General features: G+C 38.1%; 2 protein-coding genes across 2 annotated transcripts in view; both read left to right on the top strand.

The window, feature by feature from the left end:
• LOC148085116 (NACHT, LRR and PYD domains-containing protein 3-like) overlaps nt 1–25,410 on the top strand; it is a 449,698-nt gene that overhangs the window by 259,721 nt on the left and 164,567 nt on the right. The gene's annotated exons all lie outside the window — the stretch shown is intronic.
• LOC148085123 (NLR family CARD domain-containing protein 3-like) lies at nt 5,443–24,518 on the top strand. The gene is made up of 8 exons (XM_087785504.1): nt 5,443–5,500; nt 15,889–17,695; nt 18,779–18,955; nt 19,571–19,747; nt 21,364–21,537; nt 22,581–22,990; nt 23,288–23,333; nt 23,932–24,518. The coding sequence occupies exons 1-6, from the start codon at nt 5,443–5,445 to the stop codon at nt 22,792–22,794; spliced, it is 2,607 nt and encodes an 868-aa protein (XP_087641630.1). The 3' UTR covers nt 22,795–22,990; nt 23,288–23,333; nt 23,932–24,518.

Here is a 25,410-nt window from a genome sequence, read left to right on the forward strand (position 1 = left end):
TCAACCCTACATTTTCCACATTGGTTACACATACACATCTTAATGTGTACTATAAACCAGTGCACACAGAGAAGTGTGTGATATGGGACACAGCCCGGGCCTTTTAAATGCCGTTTTCAAGAGTTTAGATGGAGGACAACTGACGATCCGATGAGTTTGTGAGCAACCAAAAGGAACGAGAAAAGCTGGATGATGATTTTCTGTCAGCCCGACATTTAGAGATCATCAAAGATCCGGCATTTGAGTTGAGTTGAAGGAGCCACATATCCAATCCACCTGAGCCAACTGACCACCTCCAAGTCCCCCCCGACATGGAAGCCTCCCCCAAATCCATCAGACACTTGGGTACTTTTTTATTGATTGCTTTGCGGAGTGAAGCGGCCTCATCGTATCCGGTCTTACCGCACCTGAGCTACGATTCAGGCCTGCAACATTAATGTTCAATAATGATGGACAAACATAAAGAGTGTTTTTGTTTGTCTTTCTCTTTTATAATTACATTTATTTGTGATTGAACTATTTGTGGAACATTTATTGTTTAATTATTTTACTGAAACTAAATTGGTGAATTCAGGTCCTGCAGACGTTTAGTAGAGCAAGATCTCTACAGATTGTATAAGTTAAAAATAATTGCAGTCGGGTTAAACCTAATACATCATTTCCAACAAAGATGAACCAAAAGTAATAAAATAAATCTGAACCTACATTGCATTCCGTTTACATGTTGCAACCAAGGCTCCAAAAATGCTCTTGTCAGAGGCAGATGTCGGCGTCCCTCACTATAACTTCTTCTGCTGGGGCCCCTTTGTCCAGCACATAATCCAGCTTTAAACACATCACACAATTATTTTGACAATAAAACTTCAAGTGGTTCATTCATCTCCAGCCAATGGGGGGTGAGGAATCAGTAACAGCGCATCAATCCTGGGTCAAGACTGAATAGCTTAAAGAGGCAGTGCGTGATACAAATCACACTCTTGACTCTCTGGTCCTTACACTCCTGACACGCTTGTCACTCTTGGGGTCCCATCCTCTCCTCTCTTCGACCCCGTTCTTGACTCCTGCCCCTTCCCTTCCTGCAACTTGGTGAGAGAAGCTTCCCAGCTTGACCATAGCTTCTCAAGACACAAGCAAGCTGCAACCCAATCTCCTGCAGCCAGCCAAGCAAGCCTGAACCAAGCAAGCAAACTGCTCTTCCAGAAAAGACTTGTGACCCCTTGCACCGAGTAAAGATACATCTCTGGACAGTTACGCCAACTCGGTCAAGGGAGATCTTTGCCAGCCTGCAACAAAGGACCAGGACCGGACCCAATTTTTCATATGTTTGTATAATCAATTTAAGAGCCTCTTACTCAGTAAAGAACATTAATCACAACAACACGAAGTGACTTCAGTAAATGCGATTGATTCAAAGTAGTGTTTCATAGTTAATTATTAACTCCAATGAATTAATCATTATCGATATAAATGTAAAAGTTTCCACTTTCAGATCTATTCATGGTCAGGCTCCTCCTTACATCACTGACCTGATCCAGCCTTACACCCCAGCTCTGGCTCTGAGGTCTGTGGATCAGAATCTACTGATGGTTTCTGGCACACGGTCCAGGACCAGAGGAGAGAAATCCTTCCAGACTGTTTGTTCTGGCTTTTCCTAGATTTTCTGGAACTCCTGTTGTGTTATCAGTTTTATCTTGATCTTTAAAGTATATACTTTATTGAATATTGTTTTGATTGTTTAAGCGCTTTGTGACCCTGGTCTGGAAAAGCGCTATATAAATAAAAAAATACTTACTTACTTACTTTGGACTAAGACTCAAAGGTGGTGCTTCTTTTCTTCAGGTCATGTTTACCTAGAGGCAATTTTAAAGTTAAATCTACCAGAAATGAGTTGTTCTGAAAATAAACGTTTGTCTAAGGCAGGGGTCGCAACCTTTACCACTCAAAGAGCCATTTTGACACGTTTCACAAATTAAAGAAAACAATGGGAGCCACAAAACTCTTTTGAAATTTAAAATGAAATAACACTGCATATACATTTTTTTTTGCTTTGTGCTATGTATAAACAAACTATAATGGGTTAAATTTATGAAATCAACGAACGACTGAAGAGAAATTGAAATAAAATTTCTGCATGCAACAAAACGTTTTTTACTCCGAAAAAGACGTTGTGTTGAAGGTTAAGTAAAATACTATTTAAGTCCTCCTTGTAGTAATGAAAAAACAAAACGCCAAACTTCAATTATCCACTGGCAGAGAACCAAAAATGCCGTCCTCTCTCTCTGTGCCGTCATCCTTCTACTGGCGCCGTGCCGTCAGCTGCCAACCTGAATAATAAAATGTCTATTTCACTGAACAATTAAAAAATGTGAATATTTGCCAAATTATAGTGAATTAATTCATTTATCATACTTGGTCAATGTTATTTCTGCTCCTGAACCGCAGCGCATAGCGTCTCCACATCAGGGCTGTATGACCTTTATCTTCACACAGGATTGTAGGCTCTCATCTGTGAGGCGTGTGCGATGTTTGTTTTTAATAAAGTTCATGTTGGAGAACACCTGCTCACATACAAATGTGGATCCAAAGATCGACAGGACTCCAAGTGCATACTTTTTCATGTCCACATAAAAGTCGGGGATAGCGTTCCAAGTTTCGAACACAAGTTTGTCTGGTTTGGGGAGGTTTTCAATATCACACCATTTGTGATTCTGAGCAAGAACGGCCTTCTGGCGTGAAACATCTTCAAGGTCCGCTGTCAGGCGCTTTAACTTGGACACCCACATGTCTTTGTTGGCTATGTCAGCCAGTTCCATTTCAAGATCAGGTGGACTCACACCTGGAAAGGCTGTCATATTCAACAGGGATGGATCGAGGCTGAGGGGAGTGACAGGGAAGGATAATGTGTTTTTTCCTCTGAACTCACTGAATCATTTCCCAAACGATGTTTGCATTGCAATGACTGCAGAATGTAAATACTCTAAATTCACAATGTGAGCTTTTTTGAACTCACTCAAACTGGGGAAGTGTGACAGTGTACCTTTCTGTAAATCTCTGGCAAGCACTGTCAACTTGCGCTCGAAAGCCAAAACCTCCTGCAACATGCACAGGGCTGTGTGTCCTTTCCCATGAAGAGCTGTGTTTAGCGTGTTCAGGTGCGCTGTCATGTCTACCATGAAGTGTAGCTTTTCCAGCCACTCTGGCTGTTCCAACACAGGATATGTGAGCCCTTTGCTGCCCAGAAATGTTTTCACCTCTTCCAGACACGCGGCAAAGCGTTTCAGCTCCTCGCCTCTAGACAGCCACCGGACTTTGTTGTGCAACAGGAGATCAGAATATGTGCTTTCCAGCTCGTCCAGCAACGAACGAAACTTACGGTGATTTAAACCTTTCGGCATTATTTTATTGACAATCTGAATGACAACATTCATTACGTCTGTGCATTCCGGAGGAAATGTTTGAGCACACAGTGCCTCTTGGTGCAGGACGCAGTGAAAAGTCAGCAACTTTCTGTCCAGCAACTTCTGCAGTAAAGCCACAAAGCCCTTGTGCGCTCCTGTCATACTCTGTGCCCCGTCTGTAGCCACTGACACCAGGTGGGCGGTGTTTATTCCTTTGGCTCTTAAACAATTCAAGACAGCCTCACAGACGTCCTCCCCCCGTGTTTGGCCTTTTAGTGGTATCAACTCAATCATTTCTTCCTGTGGCCCAGCAGAGTTTACATACCGGCAGAACAGCGCTATTTGTTCAATATCACCTTTGTCTTTGGATTCATCACAGGCAATTGAGTAGGCAACAACTGAATTGATGTCTTTAATGTACTGTCTGGTGATGTCTTCTGCCATTTGTATGGTTCTGTCTTTGACAGTTTTTGCAGAGAGGGGCATATCCTTGATTTTCTGTACAATTTCACTCTTGTTTTTAAAGTCCGTGAATAGATGTTCTGAAATCCTAATGAAAGATTATTTTAAATATCTCCATCTGCAAACAGCTTCCCCTGCCTTACTATTTCCTGAGCTGCAACAAAACGAGCATATGTACTTATATTTGCAGACTTCATCCACTTCTTGAAGTGATTTTTGCTCAAATCACCTTCCGTGTCAGTTCAGAAACAGCTTTTTTTTCTCTCATTTCCATCCGGATATTTTTGAGCAAATGCTGCGTGTTTATTTTGGAAATTGGCGACATTTGACTTTTTGTTGTTAGCGAGTTTCTCATTGCATATTAAGCACACAGGTAAACCAGTCTCGTCAGCAGTGAAAGCAAATGCATCTGCCCACGCAGCATTGAACGTTCTGTTTTCTTCAGACACTTTTCTTTTCTTTGAATTCTCCATAGTAAGCCTACCTGGGGTGGAAAAGTTAAAGTAACCAGACACTGGAGGGTGTCGCACATTGGAGGTTGTGACGTGTATCAAGAGCGACAAAATATGTTAACACATTTTATAAGATCGCCATAATAATCTTAATAGAATTCCTTTTTGAAAATGAATTAACTAATACATTTGAATTAAATACTCATTCATTATTTTCAACTGCTGAGCCGCATCAGAGTGATCAAAGAGCCGCATGCTGCTCTGGAGCCGCGGGTTGCCGACCCCTGGTCTAAGGGCTATAATCTACTACAGAAGATTGGACAGAGATGTTTGGCCATGACTTCACTGTATCTGTTGTTTGATATCATTTGTATAAGGCAGATATTATTAAACATGACACCTATTTTCAGCATTTTCCAGTACAGGCAGATGGAACCAGCTGTGGAATTTTCATGATTATGGTAGAATGTTGCAATTTCCTCATTAAATGTTTTCTATTCAATAACCAAATGACTGTCCATCATATCCGTAGTATATGAAAGTAGTACCAGAAATGTTGTCTCTCATGTATTACAAAATGTAGTAACAACTATCAAGGCCTACATGGAGAGCGACATAATCAGGTAACAGGGATTGTGTACAGTAGTATATAATGATATATATATAAGTATATAGGATACAATAAACAATTTATTTAACCTTTGTGACGATACGTTTTGTTTCCACTGTGTGTCGAGTACAAGGGTACAAGGTCACCTGGCATCAATGAATTCACATACTTTTAAGATTATTTAATTCAACTCTAAAAAAAGTTTTCTCTGAGGCTATAATCTCAGTGATCCAAAAGTAAGGAAAAGACAAAGAAATATGTGGAAATTATAGACCGATATCTGCACTAAATGTAGATTATTAAATATATACATCCATTATTTTAAAAAAAGATGGAAAAATTATGTAAAATCTGATTAACGAACCAAACTGGCTTCATCTCAGGACGTGTAGCCCGAGATAATATTCGACGAACACTCCAAATAGTCAACTCTACACAAAACAATAAAAGGTTCATTTGGAATGGAAAAAAGCCGAGAATAAAATACACAACAATCCAATTAGCCAAAGAAAAAGGTGTGATGGGGCTTCCCAATCTCAAGGACTACTTTTACGCAGAACAACTGAGAAGATCAGTTGGTTTGATGAAACCTATGATGAAAATGGAAGGATATCGAATCAAAAATAAATGACATCCCGGTCCGATCACTTCTAGTAACAGTAAAATCATAAGAAAACTATACAATATTCTTGATCCTATCACTCTACACACTTTACAAGAGTGGTTTGAAATAATCCAACGAGAAAAGCAGGAAAAAGAAGTAAAAAACCTAAACTGGGTGTCATATGATGATGAATTCAAACCAAACCAACACGATATGAGATTCAAAGACTGGGAAAACAAAGGAATAACAGCAACTTGAAACAATAACTAAAAAGGGTTTAATGAGTTTCCAGGAGCTTAAAACGATCTGGACTAGTTAAAGATGATTTATTTCCATACTTACAAATAAGAGACTACTATGTAAAGCAGATACAAAGCACGAGGACCCAGGAGGACTGCTTGAATGGATCTACAATACATACAGAGGAACACACTTCAGAGATATTAGCGCCATATATAAATGTTTGAGAACAACTCTGCTTATATCAAATCAAAATGGAAGAGGGAAACAGGAACTGAAGTAGTGAGTTCAACAACATCTATGATCTGGAGGAAATTTGGTTGGAAAAATATAACGTGTTATTTTATAACTCTGAGAATGAAAAGTAAATTTGACGAATCAGGTGATACATGTTGGAGGATGTGTGGAGAGAAGGTTGTCCATCATGATCACATTTTTTGGCAATGTACAACAATAACTATATTCTGGGAGAATGTAAATAGAACAATTGGAACCATTCATGGCTATTCTGTGCCAAACACTTTCAAAAAACGATGTACCTGGGAAATATAAACGATGTGTTATGTCATGTAATGTGTATCTAATGTGAATAATGTTGGTTGCATGTAAAAAAGTTACGAGAAACTGGTTCAAAGCAGAAGCTCCTGATTTGCAGCAATGGATGAACATTATGAGGGAAATACGACTCATGGAGCAATTGACCTTGAAACTCAGACTGAAAGAAACTCTGTGGACCCGGCGATTGAAAAAAAAAATGGACTTCATTTGACACTATCACTCCTAAATGACTTTTGGATTTGAATGATGGACATTTGAAACCTGTATGTTTTATTTTGTCTAGTTTATTTATTTGTGTGTTTGTTTGTTTTTATATTTGTTTTATGTGTTTGGAGATTTAAATTCTGTAATGTGTGGAGAAACTTAATAAAAAGGAAAGTATTAAAAGAATAAAAGTAAGAAAACGGACCCTTGAGGTACACCACAGGAGACACTGGCTGTAGAACTTGAGGTGTATCCCATGGCGACCGCAAAGGTTCTGTTTAATAGGGAGGAAGAAAACCACCTCAGTGCAGTTTCTCTGATGCCAACCCAAGAGTTAAGACGATCTATTAAAATATTGTGGTCAACAGTGTCGAAGTTTGCAGTAAAATCTAAAATAATGAAAATCACGCTTTCCTCTTTATCAGCAGCTAAAAACAAGTCATTAGTGACTTTTAAAAGTTCAGTCTCTGTACTGTGACCGGATCTTAAACCTGATTGAAATCTTTCAAATAAATTACATGAAGACATAAAATATTAAATTTGGAGGGACACCACCTTTTCTAAGACTTTGGCTAAAAACAGGAGTTTAGAAATTGATCTAAAATGAGTAAAAACTGGTCCAGGCTGGGTTTCTTCAAACGAGGTTGGACCACAGCATGTTTAAAAGAACTGGGGAAAAGAGAGCTGAATAAAATGTGTAAAACTGTGTTAAAAACATCCTTAAACATTTGGGAATGACATTACGAGCACATGAGGTGGTTTTCATCTTGGATAAAGTCTTTGCCAAAACCGGGAGGTTCAGGATTAAAGCTGCTAAAAAAAAGCAGGAGTAAAATGCTCTGTGAAGGAGGATGTTGAGTGAGGGTTAAAAACATGTGAGCGAGTGAGTCGGAGGAGTTCGGGGGATGGAGTAACCAGGTCCATTGTTAATAGAACAGCTTTATGGTCCGACACTCAGATATCCTTCAGTGAAACTTTGGATGGGTTGAGGCCAGTGTGTATAAAACCATGTGTGTTGGTTTATCAATAATCTGTGATAAATTAAAAGAGTCGATTGTGTCAATAAAATGGATGAGTCCTGAGTCTTGAGCAGGTTCTGACTCTGACCTTGAAGCGCCGAAGAGTCGACGGTGTTTGACGTGTCCATGACTAGCATGTAGCCGGGAGTCGTGATGTCCAAATAAAACAGTTTCAAGTAAGAACCAATTAAAACTGCAATAAGAACGGTCAAAAGTGACGATAAAGGTGGATATAAAACCAGTAAAATCAATGTTGACACACTGACGTGCTGATATGCATATGTGTGTAATGGATACAAGTGTGTTTAATGTTATGCAATTGTTCTGTGTGCAGTCATTTGCAAAAAGTGTGAAGCTGACATTGTGCTTATAGTTGTGTTAATCTGGGCTGGAGTTTTGCTCCTCGAGTATAAGGTTTTTATAATTGTGTATGACTTTTGATTTTAGTGTTCATGCAATACAAAAAACTCTAACATAGTTACTATGGGTGCAACGCCCTTTACAAGTGGGTCCAGCAGACTTCAGCTTTCCTGACTCTAAAAGTTGCCTTGTTGGTGGAAAGTGAGGCCTTTTACAGACGAGGCCTACTGCCCCCTGCTGTGTGGAGCTCATCTTTTTTTCTTGTTGTACTAGTTGCAATGACAATAAATGAGTAAACGGAAAGAATAATTTGTAGAACCATAGTTACGAAGATAAAGGGGTTCATGTTGTTTTTGGACAAAGAAACTAGAGATCCTCAAAAATTATGTATTTTTATACTTTTATTTCCCTGCAGGAGAGAAATGAAAGCACGTACAGTCAATAAAATCTTGACAATGAACCAGAACACAAGGCTTGGTAACAGTCTAACAAGAAAGACCGGTTTCATGAGTCACATACTTTTATTTCAGTCCAACCCTTGATACCAGCGTCAGAAGGAGTTGATCAGTGTCTTGTTCCATCAGTTCTGGTCAGAAGAAGCTGAATTCTGCTCCAACATGGACCTGAGACCACAGAGAAGAAAGCTGCAGACAGGTCAGTGACTCTCTGACTCTCACACAAGTCAGCAGTTGATGAAATGAAATGAATCACAACGAGACGATCCATGTTGATGTTTTTAAACAACTGCAGCTCAATCTACAAATGATGATGCAGAAAATCTGAATCTCACCACAATCAAACAACTGTGTGTGTGTGTGTGTTTGTATACTGTACGTGTGAGTATTGTTTTATGTTTGTACATGTGAGTATGTGTTTTGTATCTACATTTGTGTCTGTGCTTTAATGTTTGTGTGTGTGTGTGGGGGGGGGTGTGTGTGTGTGTGTGTGTGTGTAGGGGTGTGTGTGTGTGTGTGTGTGTGTAGGGGTGTGTGTGTGTGTGTGTGTAGGGGTGTGTGTAGGGGTGTGCGTAGGGGTGTGTGTGTGTGTGTGTGTGTGTGTGTGTGTGTGTATGTGTGTGTGTGTGTGTGTGTGTGTGTGTGTGTGTGTGTGTGTGTGTGTGTGTGTGTGTGTGTGTGTGTGTGTGTGTGTGTGTGTGTGTGTGTGCGTGGGTTTGTGTGTGTGTTTGTGTGTTTGTGTGTGTGTGTGGGTGCTTTTGTGCGCGTGCATATTTGTTTAACTTCCTGATGAGGCAGTGGATAAGAATCGAGTCTTTTTCAACCACCGTGTCTAACTTGTCTATAAATATTCTTTATCAGCAAATAATATACTATTATTGTGTGTCTGTGCTGTTGTAGTGACTGTGAGTGTGATCATGTGAGTGTGTATTGTTAATATAGACCAGAAGTACCTTATAGTCGGTCACAAGCTACCAGTCGAGCCGTGACATAATATAATATGATATAAGAAGAAAATAGAAGAAAAGCAATCAGTGAAATAACCATTCATGTGACATGCACAGCAGCCAATCAGAGCTCTCTTCTCTTTCAGTGTGAGTGCAGCAAATTTCATATTTATCAGTAATAATAATGACGTGAAACTTGACTTCCTGACAGGTTTGAAGGTGTCCTATGTACATATTTACTGCTCAGATCCATGTTTATCAGAGACACATAATATCAATATTGTTTATAAATAAACACATGTTTTTAGATACATGAGTGGAAATTAAATTATTCGTAAACTTAAAAATATGTTTCATTGTTATAAGTTGTTTTCCAGGCATTTAACGCAATTTGTAAAAAACGAGAAGCAATTATAAGTAAGAAAATGTTATTTGTAAAGCGCCTTTCTAGACCAGGGCCACAAAGCGCTTTGACAATCAAAAACAATAGTTAAAATATATACTTTAAAAGATCAAGACACGTAAGAAAAACCCTGTAGTCCCAGATAATCAGGGAAAAGCACAAATAAGAATGTTTTAAGATGTTTCTTGAAGGAGTCAGTAGATCATCAAACACAGATGTTTCTTGAAGGAGTCAGTAGATCATCAAACACAGATGTTTCTTGAAGGAGTCAGTAGATCATCAAACACAGATGTTTCTTGAAGGAGTCAGTAGATCATAAACACAGAGATCGTTCCAAAGCTTAAGAGCAACAGTCTGGAAGGATTTTCCTCTCCTGGTACGGTAGTATGTGCGCCGAACCACTGGAACCTTATCATCAGGAGAAATAACCTGAGTTTCAATTATGTCCACATGTAGCTGCAAAGTGTTTTCACTCATTGTTTGATTTCTAGCAAACAATTGACTAAGTTCAGCCTCTGGGGCTCAGTTGGATCAAAAGAGCAGTAGAGCTGGATGTCATCAGCGAAAATGTGGTAAGAAACATCAGGAAATCTCTGAATGATTTCACCGAGGGGAATCAAGTATAGCATAAATAATAAAGGACCCAAAACAGAACCTTGAACAGATGATTCAGACCTTGTTTGATTGGCAGATACACTGAAACTGCGCCCAGAAAGGTATGATGAGAACCACTGTAACACAGACCCAGACAGTCTTCATCCCTCAGTCTTCTCAGCAGGATCTGGTGATCTACTGTGTCAAAGGCTGAGGACAGATTCAAGAGAACCAGAACAGTGGATTTACCCGAGTCAGCCGACATCATGATGTCACTGGACACCTTCAATAAAGCTGTCTCCGTAGAGTGATGTTTACGGAAGCCAGACTGAAACTTCTCATGGATGTCGCTCTGATCCAGGAACAGCTGCTCAGACACCACCTTCTCCAAGATCTTGGACAAGAAAGGGAGCTTAGAAATAGGCCTGAAATTACTGAGGTCAGTCGGGTCTAAGCCTGGCTTTTTGAGTAAAGGCTCCACAATGGCATGTTTAAATGCATTGGGGAAACCCCCTGTGGAAAGGGGGAGCTTTACTATTTTGGTAACCCAGGGGCCAATTACATGAACAACTTTAATAAAGAGCCTACAAGGAAGGACGTCGGACGAGCAAAAGAAGGGTTTCATCTTGTTCACCGGTGCCATGCTACAACAGTACTGTTCAAAATACAAAAAAAACAAGAAAACACACAATCAAGAGAAAAGATACTATACAAAATATAGGGGGGAACTAACAAAAAAGACAAGAATATCCAGCAGTGAAAATATTATTATCTGGATCAGTCCAGAACATTTCATCAACATCACAGGCGATATCTTCATTAACAAGACAATGAGGGAAGAAGCCGTCCATGTCGAATCCATCCTTGACTATGGCGTTGATTAGGTTACAGACCTCCTCTGTAGAAATCCTCAGAAAACATCTATATTTTTTCTTTTAATTCCCTGCAGGAGAGAAATGAAAGCACGTACAGTAAATAAAATCTTGACAATGAACCAGAACATAAGGCTTGGTAACAGTCTAACAAGAAAGACCAGTTTCATGAGTCACATACTTTTATTTCAGTCCAACGCTTTATACCAGCGTCAGAAGGAGTTGATCAGTGTCTTGTTTGGTTAGTTCTGGTCAGAAGACCAGTGACTAATTTGTCTATAAATATTCTTTATCAGCAAATAATATACCGTTAACTCGTGTCTGTGCTGTTGTAGTAACTGGGAGTGTAATCATGTGAGTCTGTATTGTTAATATAGACCAGAGCTGCCTTACAGTCGGTCGCGATCTAAGAGAAGATAAGCAATCGGTGCAATAACCATGTGACATGCACATCAGCCAATCAGAGTTCTCTTCTCTTTCAGTGTGAGCGCAGCAAATTTCATATTTATCAAGAATAATAATGGCGTGAAACTTGACTTCCTGACAGGTTTGAAGGTGTTCTATGTACATATTTACTGCTCAGATCCATGTTTATCAGAGACACATTAATATCAATATTGATTGAAAATAAACACATGTTTGTAGATACATGAGTGGATAATAAATTATTCGTAAACTTAAAAATAAGTTTCTCATTCACTAAAATAATTATCTTTATTTATTAAGATGATCGATTTATATTGAGTTGTTTTCCAGGCATTTCACTCAATTAGAAAAAACGATTAGGAATTATAAGATTGTTTTTATAACATAACAAACACAGTGGGATCCTTCAAGTCTTCTCTACGAGAGTCACAGACGTTCTTGTGAAACAACATCACGTCAGTCAGTTATATCAAAGTGAAGCTGCAGAATGAAAGCAGCTAAAGCCGGTTTCCTTCATGTGATCACGTGATCGGAGCTATATCCTTAAAAACACACTTGTATAAATACACCATCACATAATAACTACATGCAAAGAAAACACTTTCATTTTAAAAACATAGTAAGAATAAGTGCATGTGTTGAGCACGTGAGCCACAAATTCTAATGAAGCTCAGAGACGATCAGACCATCATCATCATCATCATCATCATCATCATCGTCATCGTCATCATCATCATCATCATCATCATCACCATCATCATCATCTTCATTATCTGGATCATCATCATCATCATCATCATCATCATCATCATCATCTTCATCATCTTCATCATCATCATCATCATCATCATCATCATCATCATCATCATCATCATCTTCATCATCATCATCATCATCATCATCATCATCATCATCATCATCATCATCATCATCATCATCATCATCATCACTACAGTGCTTTAAGTTACTGATTTACAACAAGCAAGCAGTGTAAGAGCCTGTAATGACACGTCTGTAGGGGGCGCACTGAAAAAAAACAAGATTTGCTCCAATGGCTCAAAAACAAGGAAAGTTATGCTGAGCTCCCAGTGTGGACGGAGATTTTACGGAGCAGAGAAGCTGCTAATGCTGGATAAAAGATACCTCTGCTTAGGATCAGATCTTTCTGACCTGACACTCGTTTAAAAAACATGCTCCATCTAACCCTGCCTGTAGAGGGCGCAGAACGTGTGAAGTAAATTCTGTTTTCCTCTAATGAAAACAGGACATTATGGAACTATTGATTATAGTTTTTACTCTATGAGGCGAGAACAACTTTTGATGTTGACAAGAATGTCACGAGTGTGTTTGTGTGAAGGTGAAGACTCTGCTGAGACTCATGGTGAGGACAGAGACTCCTTTAAATACCCTCAGTGTGAGGAGCACGATGAACAGACCAGCACTCAGAGGTGAGACAAGGACCTCCAAGATTGTCCTCCATGTCTTCATTCTCACTCATTCTACTTCTGTGTTCAAGATCAAAGCAGCAGCAAGAACCTGCTGGACCTGGACCAAGATCTGGACCAGAACCCTGCTGTGTGTCTCTGAAGAGTGATCATTCAATCCCTAGAGTGATTGACTTCAGAGGAAGTGAAGAGTCTCCAGGTGTGAGGTGAGAGTGAACAAGTGTGAGTCTACCAGGTTCATACACACATTAAACCAGAGAACTTTACTTCACTCACATCACCAGCAGGGGGAGTTAAAGACACAATTAAAAACCTCATGGGTTACGGAGCTATTTTTGTCTCACTTATATTTGTAACTGTTTAGAGGGTGATCTGCAAATATTCAATGGTTGCACGTGTGTTGTGATATCCACAAATGTAAAATTAATATTTGTAACTTTTATTTTGTATTGACAAAACATTTGTACTTGTAAATATATAATTTTAATGTACAAAACAAAAATGCATTTGTAAAACTTCAAACAATTCTGTGTGTGAAAGTACAAAGTGATTTATATTTACCTGTTGCTGTTTTTTTATAGTGTTTTTTCCTTTTATTTTACTTATTTGTTTTTGTTCCGTGTTGAACCATTATTTATATATTTTTGCCATTAGCCAAAAACGAGAGGCATCATTTTAATTAATAATTAACATTACAAAATAGGCTCCTCTCGATTTTTTTCTTTTTGTTTATCAATCAATATTCTCACATTATTGACACCAGGTAGTTTATTCTGAAGAATGTACTACCTTAGAATTGTTAAGATTCGTTAGACTACTGTATTATTAACTATTACAGAGTAGAAAGATGTTGAGGCTTGTTATGTGTCTTTCTGGAATTCCAAATTTGCATTAAAGTCAGTTAAAAGTGTGGAGTTAAAAACACTCGACTCCAATTGTGCCACAACTTCACATAGCAGTGTCTTCTTTTTTGAGGCTGCAGACCCTAAACTTATGTGAGCACATAATACCTCCTGGACAACTGGGTGAGCAAACCGAGCGCACCTCCACAAACTGAACCAAAGCCTGGCTTGTATACATGCATTTATCTGAAGCTTTTCACAAGAGAATGATCACAAATAACGATCTCCTCAACAACACTGAACACAAATAAATAAGTGAATGGATGGCAAGTTTGCTGCTGTAGCAACAACACAATAAATAAATAACATTTATAAACATCAACACCGAGGCTTAATCCCTGAACTCCTGCTTTAAAGCTGTTGGTTCTAGTCATGATCCATTCAGGCTAGTGACGCCACTGGAGCATGAACTTGAACTAATATCAGGGGCTTCATAAACACAGACATTTCTTTCATGCTTCATCACTGCTACCGTAATGTTCTGTCATTACGCGCACTACAAATCTAGCGTCTGATGGTTTGACTCGGATAGTTTTTTTTGTTTTTTAAGATTTCTTTATTGAATTTTCAAAGTAAAGAAAAACACACCACAAATAAAGTAAGAAAAGAAAAACAAAAGATACAGACTAAACAACAAAAGCTCAGACTAAAGTTCAGTTGACATTTCTCTTCTTTCAAGGAAGTCAAATAAACTCAAAATGTAATAAATATGTCCAGCTTGTTCTTTCTAAAAAAAAATGTTCTTTCATAAAAAGTCAATCCCTTGATCCATTTTTAGCACCTCCATGTCTTCATTCTCACTCATTCTACTTCTGTGTTCAAGATCAAAGCAGCAGCAAGAACCTGCTGGACCTGGACCAAGATCTGGACCAGAACCCTGCTGTGTGTCTCTGAAGAGTGATGCTTCAATGTGGAGGTATATGGACTTCAGAGGAAGTGAAGAGTCTCCAGGTGTGAGGTGAGAGTGAACAAGTGTGAGTCTACCAGGTTCATACACACATTAAACCAGAGAACTTCACTTCACTCACATCACCAGCAGAGGGAGATAAAGACACAATTAAAAACCTCAAACGTTGCTTTCACAGTTGTAGTGCAGAGGTGGACATGTGCAGCAGTGTGAGGACATCTAGTGGTTCAGCTGGTGAATACCAGGATAGAAACAGATGAGAGTTGATCAGAGTTGTGTTTTCATCAGGATCCAGCAGGAGGAACGAGAATATTCTGGACTGTTGTGAGACTTTGAAGAATAAGACCAAGAAGAATCATTTTTATCAAAATTATATGTAAGATTTAAGTTCTAATGGAGATGTATGTGGGTTTTAAAAGGAACCTTCTAGTTTACTTTTGATCAGAACCTTCAACACAACAAGAGTTTATTTACAGTTTGATTTCATCTCTTCTTCTCAGAGTGGACCATCAGAACTCAGAGCTTCTCATTGGTCAGCAACATCCCTCACAACTGGAAATCAAACGGCTGGTATGTTCATAAACTAGAGGAGGTCCTCATCCTAGAGGTTCCTTCTGTTCATCATCCTTCAGCTGAATCCAAGTTAAAGCTTCTGGTCTTTGTGGTTCTTGAGATGATCCACTATCACTCTGACTTTCTTCTCTTTGATTCTGTTCCAGTCACTGGAGAGAAACTTCTACAACTATATGCAGAAGGAGCTGAAGAGAGTCTGGAGGTTTGTGAGTCCAGAGACTCCACAGACTGAGGAGGAAGATGAGAAGTGGAGAAGCATCAGAGAAGAATTCCTGAAGATCACAGTTCATCTCCTGAAGGACATGGAGGAGGAGGATCTGGCCGAGCGTCTGTGGAGCAGTAAGAACATGTGAACAAACATGATAAAGATGAAGAACACATGCATCAGATCTGAAGATTTTACTCCATTTTCACCTTCTACAATCTTCTGACTCGTGTGACTTATGTCTTCATTCAGGAAGTCTTGCTTCAGAGTGTGGAGGACGACTGAAGAGGAGCCTGAAGAAGAAGTTCCACAGTGTGTCTGAGGGGGTCGCTAAAGCAGGAAACTCTGCTCCTCTGAATGAGATCTTCACTGAGCTCTACATCACTGAGGGGGGCACAGACCAGGTCAACCAGGAGCACGAGGTCCGACAGATCGAAGCAGCCACCAGGAACCAGACCAGACCAGAAACCACCATCAGACAAGAAGACCTCTTTAAAGCCTCACCTGACAAAGAACGACCAATCAGAACACTGCTGACGAAGGGCGTGGCTGGCATTGGGAAGACCCTCCTGACACAGAAGGTCACTCTGGACTGGGCTGAAGACAAAGCCCACCAGAACTTCCACTTCATCTTTCCTTTCACCTTCAGAGAGCTGAACCTGCTGAAAGAGAAGAAGTTGAGTTTGATGGAACTTATTCATCTTTTCTTTCCTGAAACCAGAGAATCCAGAGTCAGCAGCTTTGAAGGACTCCAGGTTCTGTTCATCTTTGATGGTCTGGACGAGTGTCGACTCCCTCTGGACTTCCTCAACAGTCGGCGCCTGATAGAAGCTACAGAGTCCACCTCAGTAGACGTCCTGCTGACAAACCTCATCAGGGGGGATCTTCTTCCCTCAGCTCGTCTCTGGATCACCACACGACCTGCAGCAGCCAATCAGATCCCTCCTGAGTGTGTGGACATGGTGACAGAGGTCAGAGGGTTCAATGACCTCCAGAAGGAGGAGTACTTCAGGAAGAGGTTCAGAGATGAGGAGCAGACCAGCAGCATCATGTCTCACATCAGGAGGTCACGAAGCATCTACATCATGTGTCACATCCCGGTCTTCTGCTGGATCACTGCCACAGTTCTGGACATGTTGAAGAGCACAGAGACAGGACAGCTGCCCAACACCCTGACTGAGATGTTCATCTACTTCCTGGTGGTTCAGTTGAAAGTCAAGAAGCTGAAGTTCGACGGAGGATCTGGGACTGACACAGTTTGGGATCATAAGAGCAGGAAGATGATGGAGTCTCTGGGAAAACTGGCTTTTGAGCATCTGCAGAGAGGAAACTTGATCTTCTATAAGTCAGACCTCACAGAGTGTGACATCAACATCTCAGCAGCTTCAGTTTACTCAGGAGTGTTCACTCAGATCTTCAGAGAGGAGAGAGGACTGTACCAGGACAAGGTGTTCTGCTTCATCCACCTGAGTGTTCAGGAGTTTCTGGCTGCTCTTCACGTCCACCAGACCTTCATCAACTCTGGAGTCAACCTGATGGAATCAAAACCAACATTCAAACTTTCAAGATTGTTGAAAAACAAAAGTCAAACAGATTCAAACAGGTTCTACCAGACAGCAATAGATGAAACTCTAAAAAGTCCAAATGGACATCTGGACTTGTTCCTGCGTTTCCTTCTGGGTCTTTCTCTGCAGACCAGCCAGAGTCTCCTTCCAGGTTTGTTGACACAGACAGGAAGTAGCTCCTGGACCAATCACAACACAGCAGAGCTCATCAAGGAGAAGATCAGTGAGGATGTGTCTCCAGAGAGAATCATCAACCTGTTCCACTGTCTGAATGAAGTGAAGGACACTTCTCTGGTGGAGGAGGTCCAACAGCAGCTGAGATCAGGAGGTCTCTCTGATCAAATGTCTTCTTCTCAATGGTCGGCCCTGGCCTTCATCTTACTGTCCTCAGAGGAACATCTGGACGAGTTTGACCTGAAGAAATACTCAAGATATGGTTCAGAAGAGGCTCTTGAGAGGCTTCTGCCGGTGGTTCAAGCTGCAAACAAAGTTCTGTAAGTTGTTCAAACATTTCTGATGATATAAATAAACATGAATGTTTGATTTACTCTTTGATGATTGTTGTGTTTGTCATCGTGTTTAACAAACTGATCCTAATTTAGACAAACCTTCCTCAAATATTCATACAATATGTGATTTTATGATGTAACTAGTTCAGTCTTGTCAAATAGAGAATTGAAAAGTAAAGATGTTACGTAGTTTATAAAAATATCATCTTAATAAATCATTGTAATGATAAACAAACAAGCGTCAACTTTAAATGAAAATGAATAATAATCAAAAGAACATATTTAAAACATGTGGCCTCATTAATTATACTGCGTATACACAAATGAATGTGTACGCAACATTTATTTATAGAAAATAAACTTAAGTTAGCATGTGTGACCTTCACAGCAGCTCTGAGCCTGATTTCTACAAAATCTTCATCTTAAATTCACATGAAGTTTCTTGAATGAAACAAAACCACGAAGGTTACATCAATAAAAATGCAGCTTTATTTAACTTTACTGTTTCATACAAAAGGTCAACTCTTGTCTTTTTCTCAGGAAATGTCTTCTATAAAAATAAATAATAAAATCAAAGGGGTTCGTCTTCATAGTCCTCTTTGTCCGACTGCATGTATTTAATTTAAAATATTCATGTTAGGTATTACTTTAAGATTCTTTTTAAGCAAAATATGTTCATAAATGTCACTTCCTGTTGGAGCAGTTGAATCTATTTTCAGCTCATGAACTGAATATTGAAAAACATTTGCTTTGTTTCTTATGCAAGTAGATCAGTGTCATCAGAGAATTGAAGGATTGAATTTAACATTTAATTTTATTAAAATGTTCTATTTTTTTAACCATAGAAATATTCTGAATCATTTTATTAAATAATTTGAATATATATTATATATTGGATTTTAAACACTTTCACATTTGTATATTTAATTAAAAAATATTGAATCTTGAATTTTTTTCATTTTATTTATTACTAAAATAACAATATTAAACTATAAATAAACTCTTTCAATTCTTGTCAAATAGAAAATTGAAAAAGTCACTTGTTGATGAAACTCGTCTCTTTCACAGGCTGATCTACTGTCTACTGTCAGAGAGAAGTTGTTCACTTCTGTCCTCAGTCCTCAGCTCTCCGTCCTCTAGTCTGACTCTACTGGACCTGAGTTACAACTTAGACCTGCAGGATCCAGGAGTGGAGCTGCTGTCTGCTGGACTGAAGAGTCCACACTGTCACCTGGAGACTCTCAGGTCAGAACATCATCTTCTCTCTTCATGTCTGGTTCACAGTTCATCTGGTTTCTTGTCTCTCAGGAGAAATGAAGATAGAAATAAATGTCATGTTTCTAATATCTGGAGAGAAACTAGACGAGTGTCGTCTCAGCTCTTGTTTCCTGGTTGATGAAGCAACTGAGCCAGATTTCCTTGTTCGCAGACGATGTGTTGATAAATGTCACTTCCTGTTGAAGTATTATTTATTTTCAGGTCATGAACTGAATGTTGAAAAACACTTTATTTCATTTAATTTGATTAATCAAGATCAAGTTGATCACATGAAAACATTCACTGAAATACTTGTTCATGTTCCAACAATTCAGCATAAATCAATGATGTCTCACTAGTTTGTAGGAAAGTCTGTTTTTCTAAAGTAAATATTTAACAACAAACCACAACCTCAACATTGTTGTTACTCCTTCTTCATGTTTGTGTTTCTGTCGTCATGTTCAACATTTCACCCTCATTTATACCAACCTGATAAATATTCAAACAAACATGTGACCATGATCTTATGAAAGTAAATAGTTGATTGTTTTTAAATAAAAAATTGAAAAAGTCACTTGTTGATGAAACTCGTCTCTTTCACAGGCTGAACAGATGTCGACTGTCAGAGAGAAGTTGTTCACTTCTGTCCTCAGTCCTCAGCTCTCCGTCCTCTAGTCTGACTCTACTGGACCTGAGTTACAACTTCAAGCTGCAGGATCCAGGAGTGGAGCTGCTGTCTGCTGGACTGAAGAGTCCACACTGTCACCTGGAGACTCTCAGGTCAGAACATCATCTTTTCTACATCATCAAAGCTCAAATGTAAAGTCAGAGGTGGAAACACGAGTCAAAGTCTGTCATCACTTTGTTCTTCAGTGAAGCAGCTCATAGATACATTTGTATGTTTGTGTAGCAGGTAAAGATGTTACGTAGTTTATAAAAATATCATCTTAATAAATCATTGTAATGATAAACAAACAAGCGTCAACTTTAAATGAAAATGAATAATAATCAAAACGACATATTTAAAACATGTGGCCTCATTAATTATACTGCGTATACACAAATGAATGTGTACGCAACATTTATTTATAGTAAATAAACTTAAGTTAGCATGTGTGACCTTCACAGCAGCTCTGAGCCTGATTTCTACAAAATCTTCATCTTAAATTCACATGAAGTTTCTTGAATGAAACAAAACCACGAAGGTTACATCAATAAAAATGCAGCTTTATTTAACTTTACTGTTTCATACAAAAGGTCAAATCTTGTCTTTTTCTCAGGAAATGTGTTCTATAAAAATAAATAATAAAATCAAAGGGGTTCGTCTTCATAATCCTCTTTGTCCGACTGTGTGTATTTAATTTAAAATATTCATGTCAGGTATTACTTTAAGATTCTTTTTAAGCAAAATAAGTTCATAAATGTCACTTCCTGTTGGAGCAGTTGAATCTATTTTCAGCTCATGAACTGAATATTGAAAAACATTTGCTTTGTTTCTTATGCAAGTAGATCAGTGTCATCAGAGAATTGAAGGATTGAATTTAACATTTAATTTTATTGATTTTGTATTTTTTTAAACATAGAATTATTTTCTGAAAAATGTAATTCAACAATTTAAATATTGAAAGGTTGGTTTTGTTTTCATTGAATAATGGAAACATTTTTTACACATAGAGTTTAATATATATATATATATATATATATATATATATATATATATATATATATATATATATATTGGATTTTAAACACGTTAAAACAATTTTTTTAAAAGGATACTTGTTAAAAATATTGAATCTCGATTTTTAAATTTATGATTCCATACCAGCATTTATATAATGTCTGTGTTTTGAAGAGGTAAAAAATATATACATTTTAACGTTGTAGATTTAAAGAGGTAAAATATATATATATATATATATATTAATGTTGTAGTTTTGAAGAGATAGAATTAAAATACAACATTTAAATATTATTTTATTTCTATTTTGTTTACCTCTTCAAAACTCAACCTTAAGAAGAGGTAAAAATATTTATATTTTAATGTTGTTGTTTTGAAGAGGTACAAAAACTAAAACATTAAAATATAAATATTTTTTTCCTCTTCAAAAGTACAACATTAAAATATAAATATTTTTTACCTCTTCAAAACTAAAACATTAAAATATAAATATTTTTTTACCTCTTCAAAACTCCAGGGTTAAAATTTATATTGGATTTTAAACACTTTGACATTTTTATAATGAATTTAAAAGGATTAGTAAGCAGACAACAAACCACAACTGAAGATCTTATCAATGGAAATAGTTGAGTTTGTCTTTAAATAAACTCTTTCAATTCTTGTCAAATAGAAAATTGAAAAAGTCACTTGTTGATGAAACTCGTCTCTTTCACAGGCTGAACAGATGTGGACTGTCAGAGAGAAGTTGTTCACTTCTGTCCTCAGTCCTCAGCTCTCCGTCCTCTAGTCTGACTCTACTGGACCTGAGTGGCAACAAGCTGCAGGATCCAGGAGTGGAGCTGCTGTCTGCTGGACTGAAGAGTCCACACTGTCACCTGGAGACTCTCAGGTCAGAACATCATCTTTTCTACATCATCAAAGCTCAAATGTAAAGTCAGAGGTGGAAACACGAGTCAAAGTCTGTCATCACTTTGTTCTTCAGTGAAGCAGCTCATAGATACATTTGTATGTTTGTGTAGCAGGTAAAGATGTTACGTAGTTTATAAAAATATCATCTTAATAAATCATTGTAATGATAAACAAACAAGCGTCAACTTTAAATGAAAATGAATAATAATCAAAACAACATATTTAAAACATGTGGCCTCATTAATTATACTGCGTATACACAAATGAATGTGTACGCAACATTTATTTATAGTAAATAAACTTAAGTTAGCATGTGTGACCTTCACAGCAGCTCTGAGCCTGATTTCTACAAAATCTTCATCTTAAATTCACATGAAGTTTCTTGAATGAAAAAACCACGAAGGTTACATCAATAAAAATGCAGCTTTATTTAACTTTACTGTTTCATACAAAAGGTCAAATCTTGTCTTTTTCTCAGGAAATGTGTTCTATAAAAATAAATAATAAAATCAAAGGGGTTCGTCTTCATAATCCTCTTTGTCCGACTGTGTGTATTTAATTTAAAATATTCATGTCAGGTATTACTTTAAGATTCTTTTTAAGCAAAATAAGTTCATAAATGTCACTTCCTGTTGGAGCAGTTGAATCTATTTTCAGCTCATGAACTGAATATTGAAAAACATTTGCTTTGTTTTTTATGCAAGTAGATCAGTGTCATCAGAGAATTGAAGGATTGAATTTAACATTTAATTTTATTAAAATGTTCTATTTTTTTAACCATAGAAATATTTTCTGAATCATTTTATTAAATAATTTGAATATATATTATATATTGGATTTTAAACACTTTCACATTTGTATATTACATTAAAAAAGCCACTTGTCAAAAATATTGAATCTTGAATTTTTTTCATTTTATTTATTACTAAAATAACATTATTAAACTATAAATAAACTCTTTCAATTCTTGTCAAATAGAAAATTGAAAAAGTCACTTGTTGATGAAACTCGTCTCTTTCACAGCCTGAGCGACTGTCGACTGTCAGAGAGAAGTTGTTCACTTCTGTCCTCAGTCCTCAGCTCTCCGTCCTCTAGTCTGACTCTACTGGACCTGAGTGACAACAAGCTGCAGGATCCAGGAGTGGAGCTGCTGTCTGCTGGACTGAAGAGTCCACACTGTCACCTGGAGACTCTCAGGTCAGAACATCATCTTCTCTTGGTTCTGATAAGTTTCTAAAAGTGTTTCTCCTTCATTTCAGTCTGTCAGGGTGTCAGATCTCAGAGAGAGGTTGTTCTTCTCTGGCCTCAGCTCTGACATTGAACCCATCCCACCTGAGAGAACTGGACCTGAGCAAGAATCATCCAGGAGGACCAGGACTGGAGCTGCTGTCTGCTGGACTGAAGAGTCCAGACTGGAGACTGGAGACTCTCAGGTATGAACAGAGCAGCAGAACTCACTGACTGAACTCCAAAGATCTTCAGACTGAACATTTGATGCTCAGACTCTTCATCTGAACTGAGCACATGAATCCAAACTCTGAGTTCCTCCATGTTCTCCTGCTGGACACCAGTGGAAGCATGAAGGAGACAGTTGAGACTGAGCAGCCTGTTTATAGATCCATCTTTGTTGTCATCAACAGTCATGACTGAGTCGTCCACTGAGAATGAAACAATATTCATGAAACATCTGAATCAAATGAATCTGATCTTCTGACTCTTTCTTCCTCCAGGCTGAATGACTGTGGACCACATAGGTTAGACATGTAAAAATAAATGGTAAGTTTGATTCCATTGATTGACTTCAACATCAAAGCTCATCTGCTGACACAGCAGTTGAAGGTCTTTGTGGACATGGACTTGATGAAGAAGATTCCAGAACAAACGTGCAGATGTTAAAGACTCACAGTTACAGTATCAAGTGAAGCTCTGATTCCAAATCTTCAAGTCCTTCAGCTCAAAACTCTTCAGGAGCTTCAACATCAACATTGTTTCAGTTTGACTGTCAGTGGAGAACAAAGAAATATTTCTGTCAAATATTTGAAATCAGACGTGAGTTTGATCATCAACTCACAATGTTGAGTCACTTTAAACATCATTTCACACATGAATCACTTCATATTGAATCATGTGTTCACTTGAACATCTTCATCACAACTAGACTAGACTCATGTTAGCTACATGCTAGTTTAGCTGCTGACTTCATCTTCAAATCTGACATTCAAGATGATTCTGGGATGTTTCAGTCACATGGTTCTTCTCTCAAGTTCTCAGAAGAATGTTGACAGAACATTGACTCGTCTCAGTTTGGATCAGTATATGATCGTCAAGACAACGTTCTTCCACCATCATCACCTCATGTCTCTTCTTCTCTCAGTCTTCACTCTCACTGGACTCACACACAGCAGCGCCTCCTACTGTCCAACGACAACAGGAACTTGATGGAGGATCAGGATTATCTGGATCATCCTGACAGATTTGAAAAGCTGCGACTGAGGAGTGACTACCACAGTGACTCTCAGAAGAAACAGAGGGAAATAACTTGAAGAGAATTACAGCTCAAGCAAGAAGATGAATGTTAAGATGTTCCTTCCAGACTGTTTGATCAACTTCAAATGACTTCAATACATGATTATATTTTTACAGCTCGACTCATTCTTGAAACATCCTGACCTGAAGAGGAACAATCTATTCAAAGATACAAGTAATGGTTCATTGTTTTGCTGCTCATCTGATTATATATTTTAATGGTTATTTTACTTGTCTTGTCCACTAGAGGGTAGTCATACTTTTGCTATGAAGCAGTGAATCAAAGAGAAACTTTGAGACCAAAGAAGGAAAATCTCTCTTTAAAACTTATAAACATCATGTATTTAAACAAAGTAATTGAACTTTTACTAAACCTCTTCACTTTGATGTTTCCTGATCTTGTTTTCAAATAAATCCACTGGTTTGGTCACTTTCTTTTTGTTCATCTTCTGTCCAAGAAAATTCACACACACACACTTACACATGCACACGCACACTCTCTATATCTATTCCCATTAGTGGCCACTTGATGGCGCTAGTGTAGCTATTCCATTGTGACTATAGTAAGTAAGTAAGTAAGTAATATTTATTTATATAGCGCTTTTCAAGACCAGGGTCACAAAGCGCTTAGACAATCAAAACAATACTCAAAAAAGTACATACTTTAAAGATCAAGATAATACTGAGAACAACACATGAGTTCAAAATTCAAGGAAAAGCCTGAACAAATAGTCTACCTTTAGTAACGAGATAATAATGAGGATTATTCTGAACAACACCCCATTTAATGATTATTAATAGGAAATAAAAAAGTAAATGACTTTGATGATAACTAGCTTCTCTCTATAGACTACATATTAGTTGACAATAGTAATTTATAAGAAAGTAATATTAATAAAACAGTTTCTTTTGTAACAAAAAAAAGATTAAAGACATCAAAAATGTTTCAAATGTAACAATATACTTCTACGTATTAAAGGCATCCTGGGGGTCAATGGATCAGCGTTCACGTCGTATCCTCTGTCAGTACCCGCCGAGGGAAACTAATGATCCTTCCAGCAGACTAACTTCTAAGAGACAAAGCCTGCAGGTCTTACCTATCCTACCCACCCTGCCATCTACATATGTGGGGGGCAGCCACCACCCTGACTGCGGATACCCAGTAGTGGATAGTGTTGTTGAGACACTTTCACACTGGGCATCCAGAAACAACCTTTTTCTGACTAATGACCCCAAATAAAGATGATCTTTCCACTCATCCAGGTGAAGATATGAATCGGTAAAGCTGGTGTCGTCCAAGTTCTTGTGTTCACCGTCATAAACTGCC

This window comes from Callionymus lyra, chromosome 2 (assembly GCF_982586985.1).
Source record: "Callionymus lyra chromosome 2, fCalLyr1.hap1.1, whole genome shotgun sequence".
Lineage (NCBI taxonomy): Eukaryota > Metazoa > Chordata > Actinopteri > Syngnathiformes > Callionymidae > Callionymus > Callionymus lyra.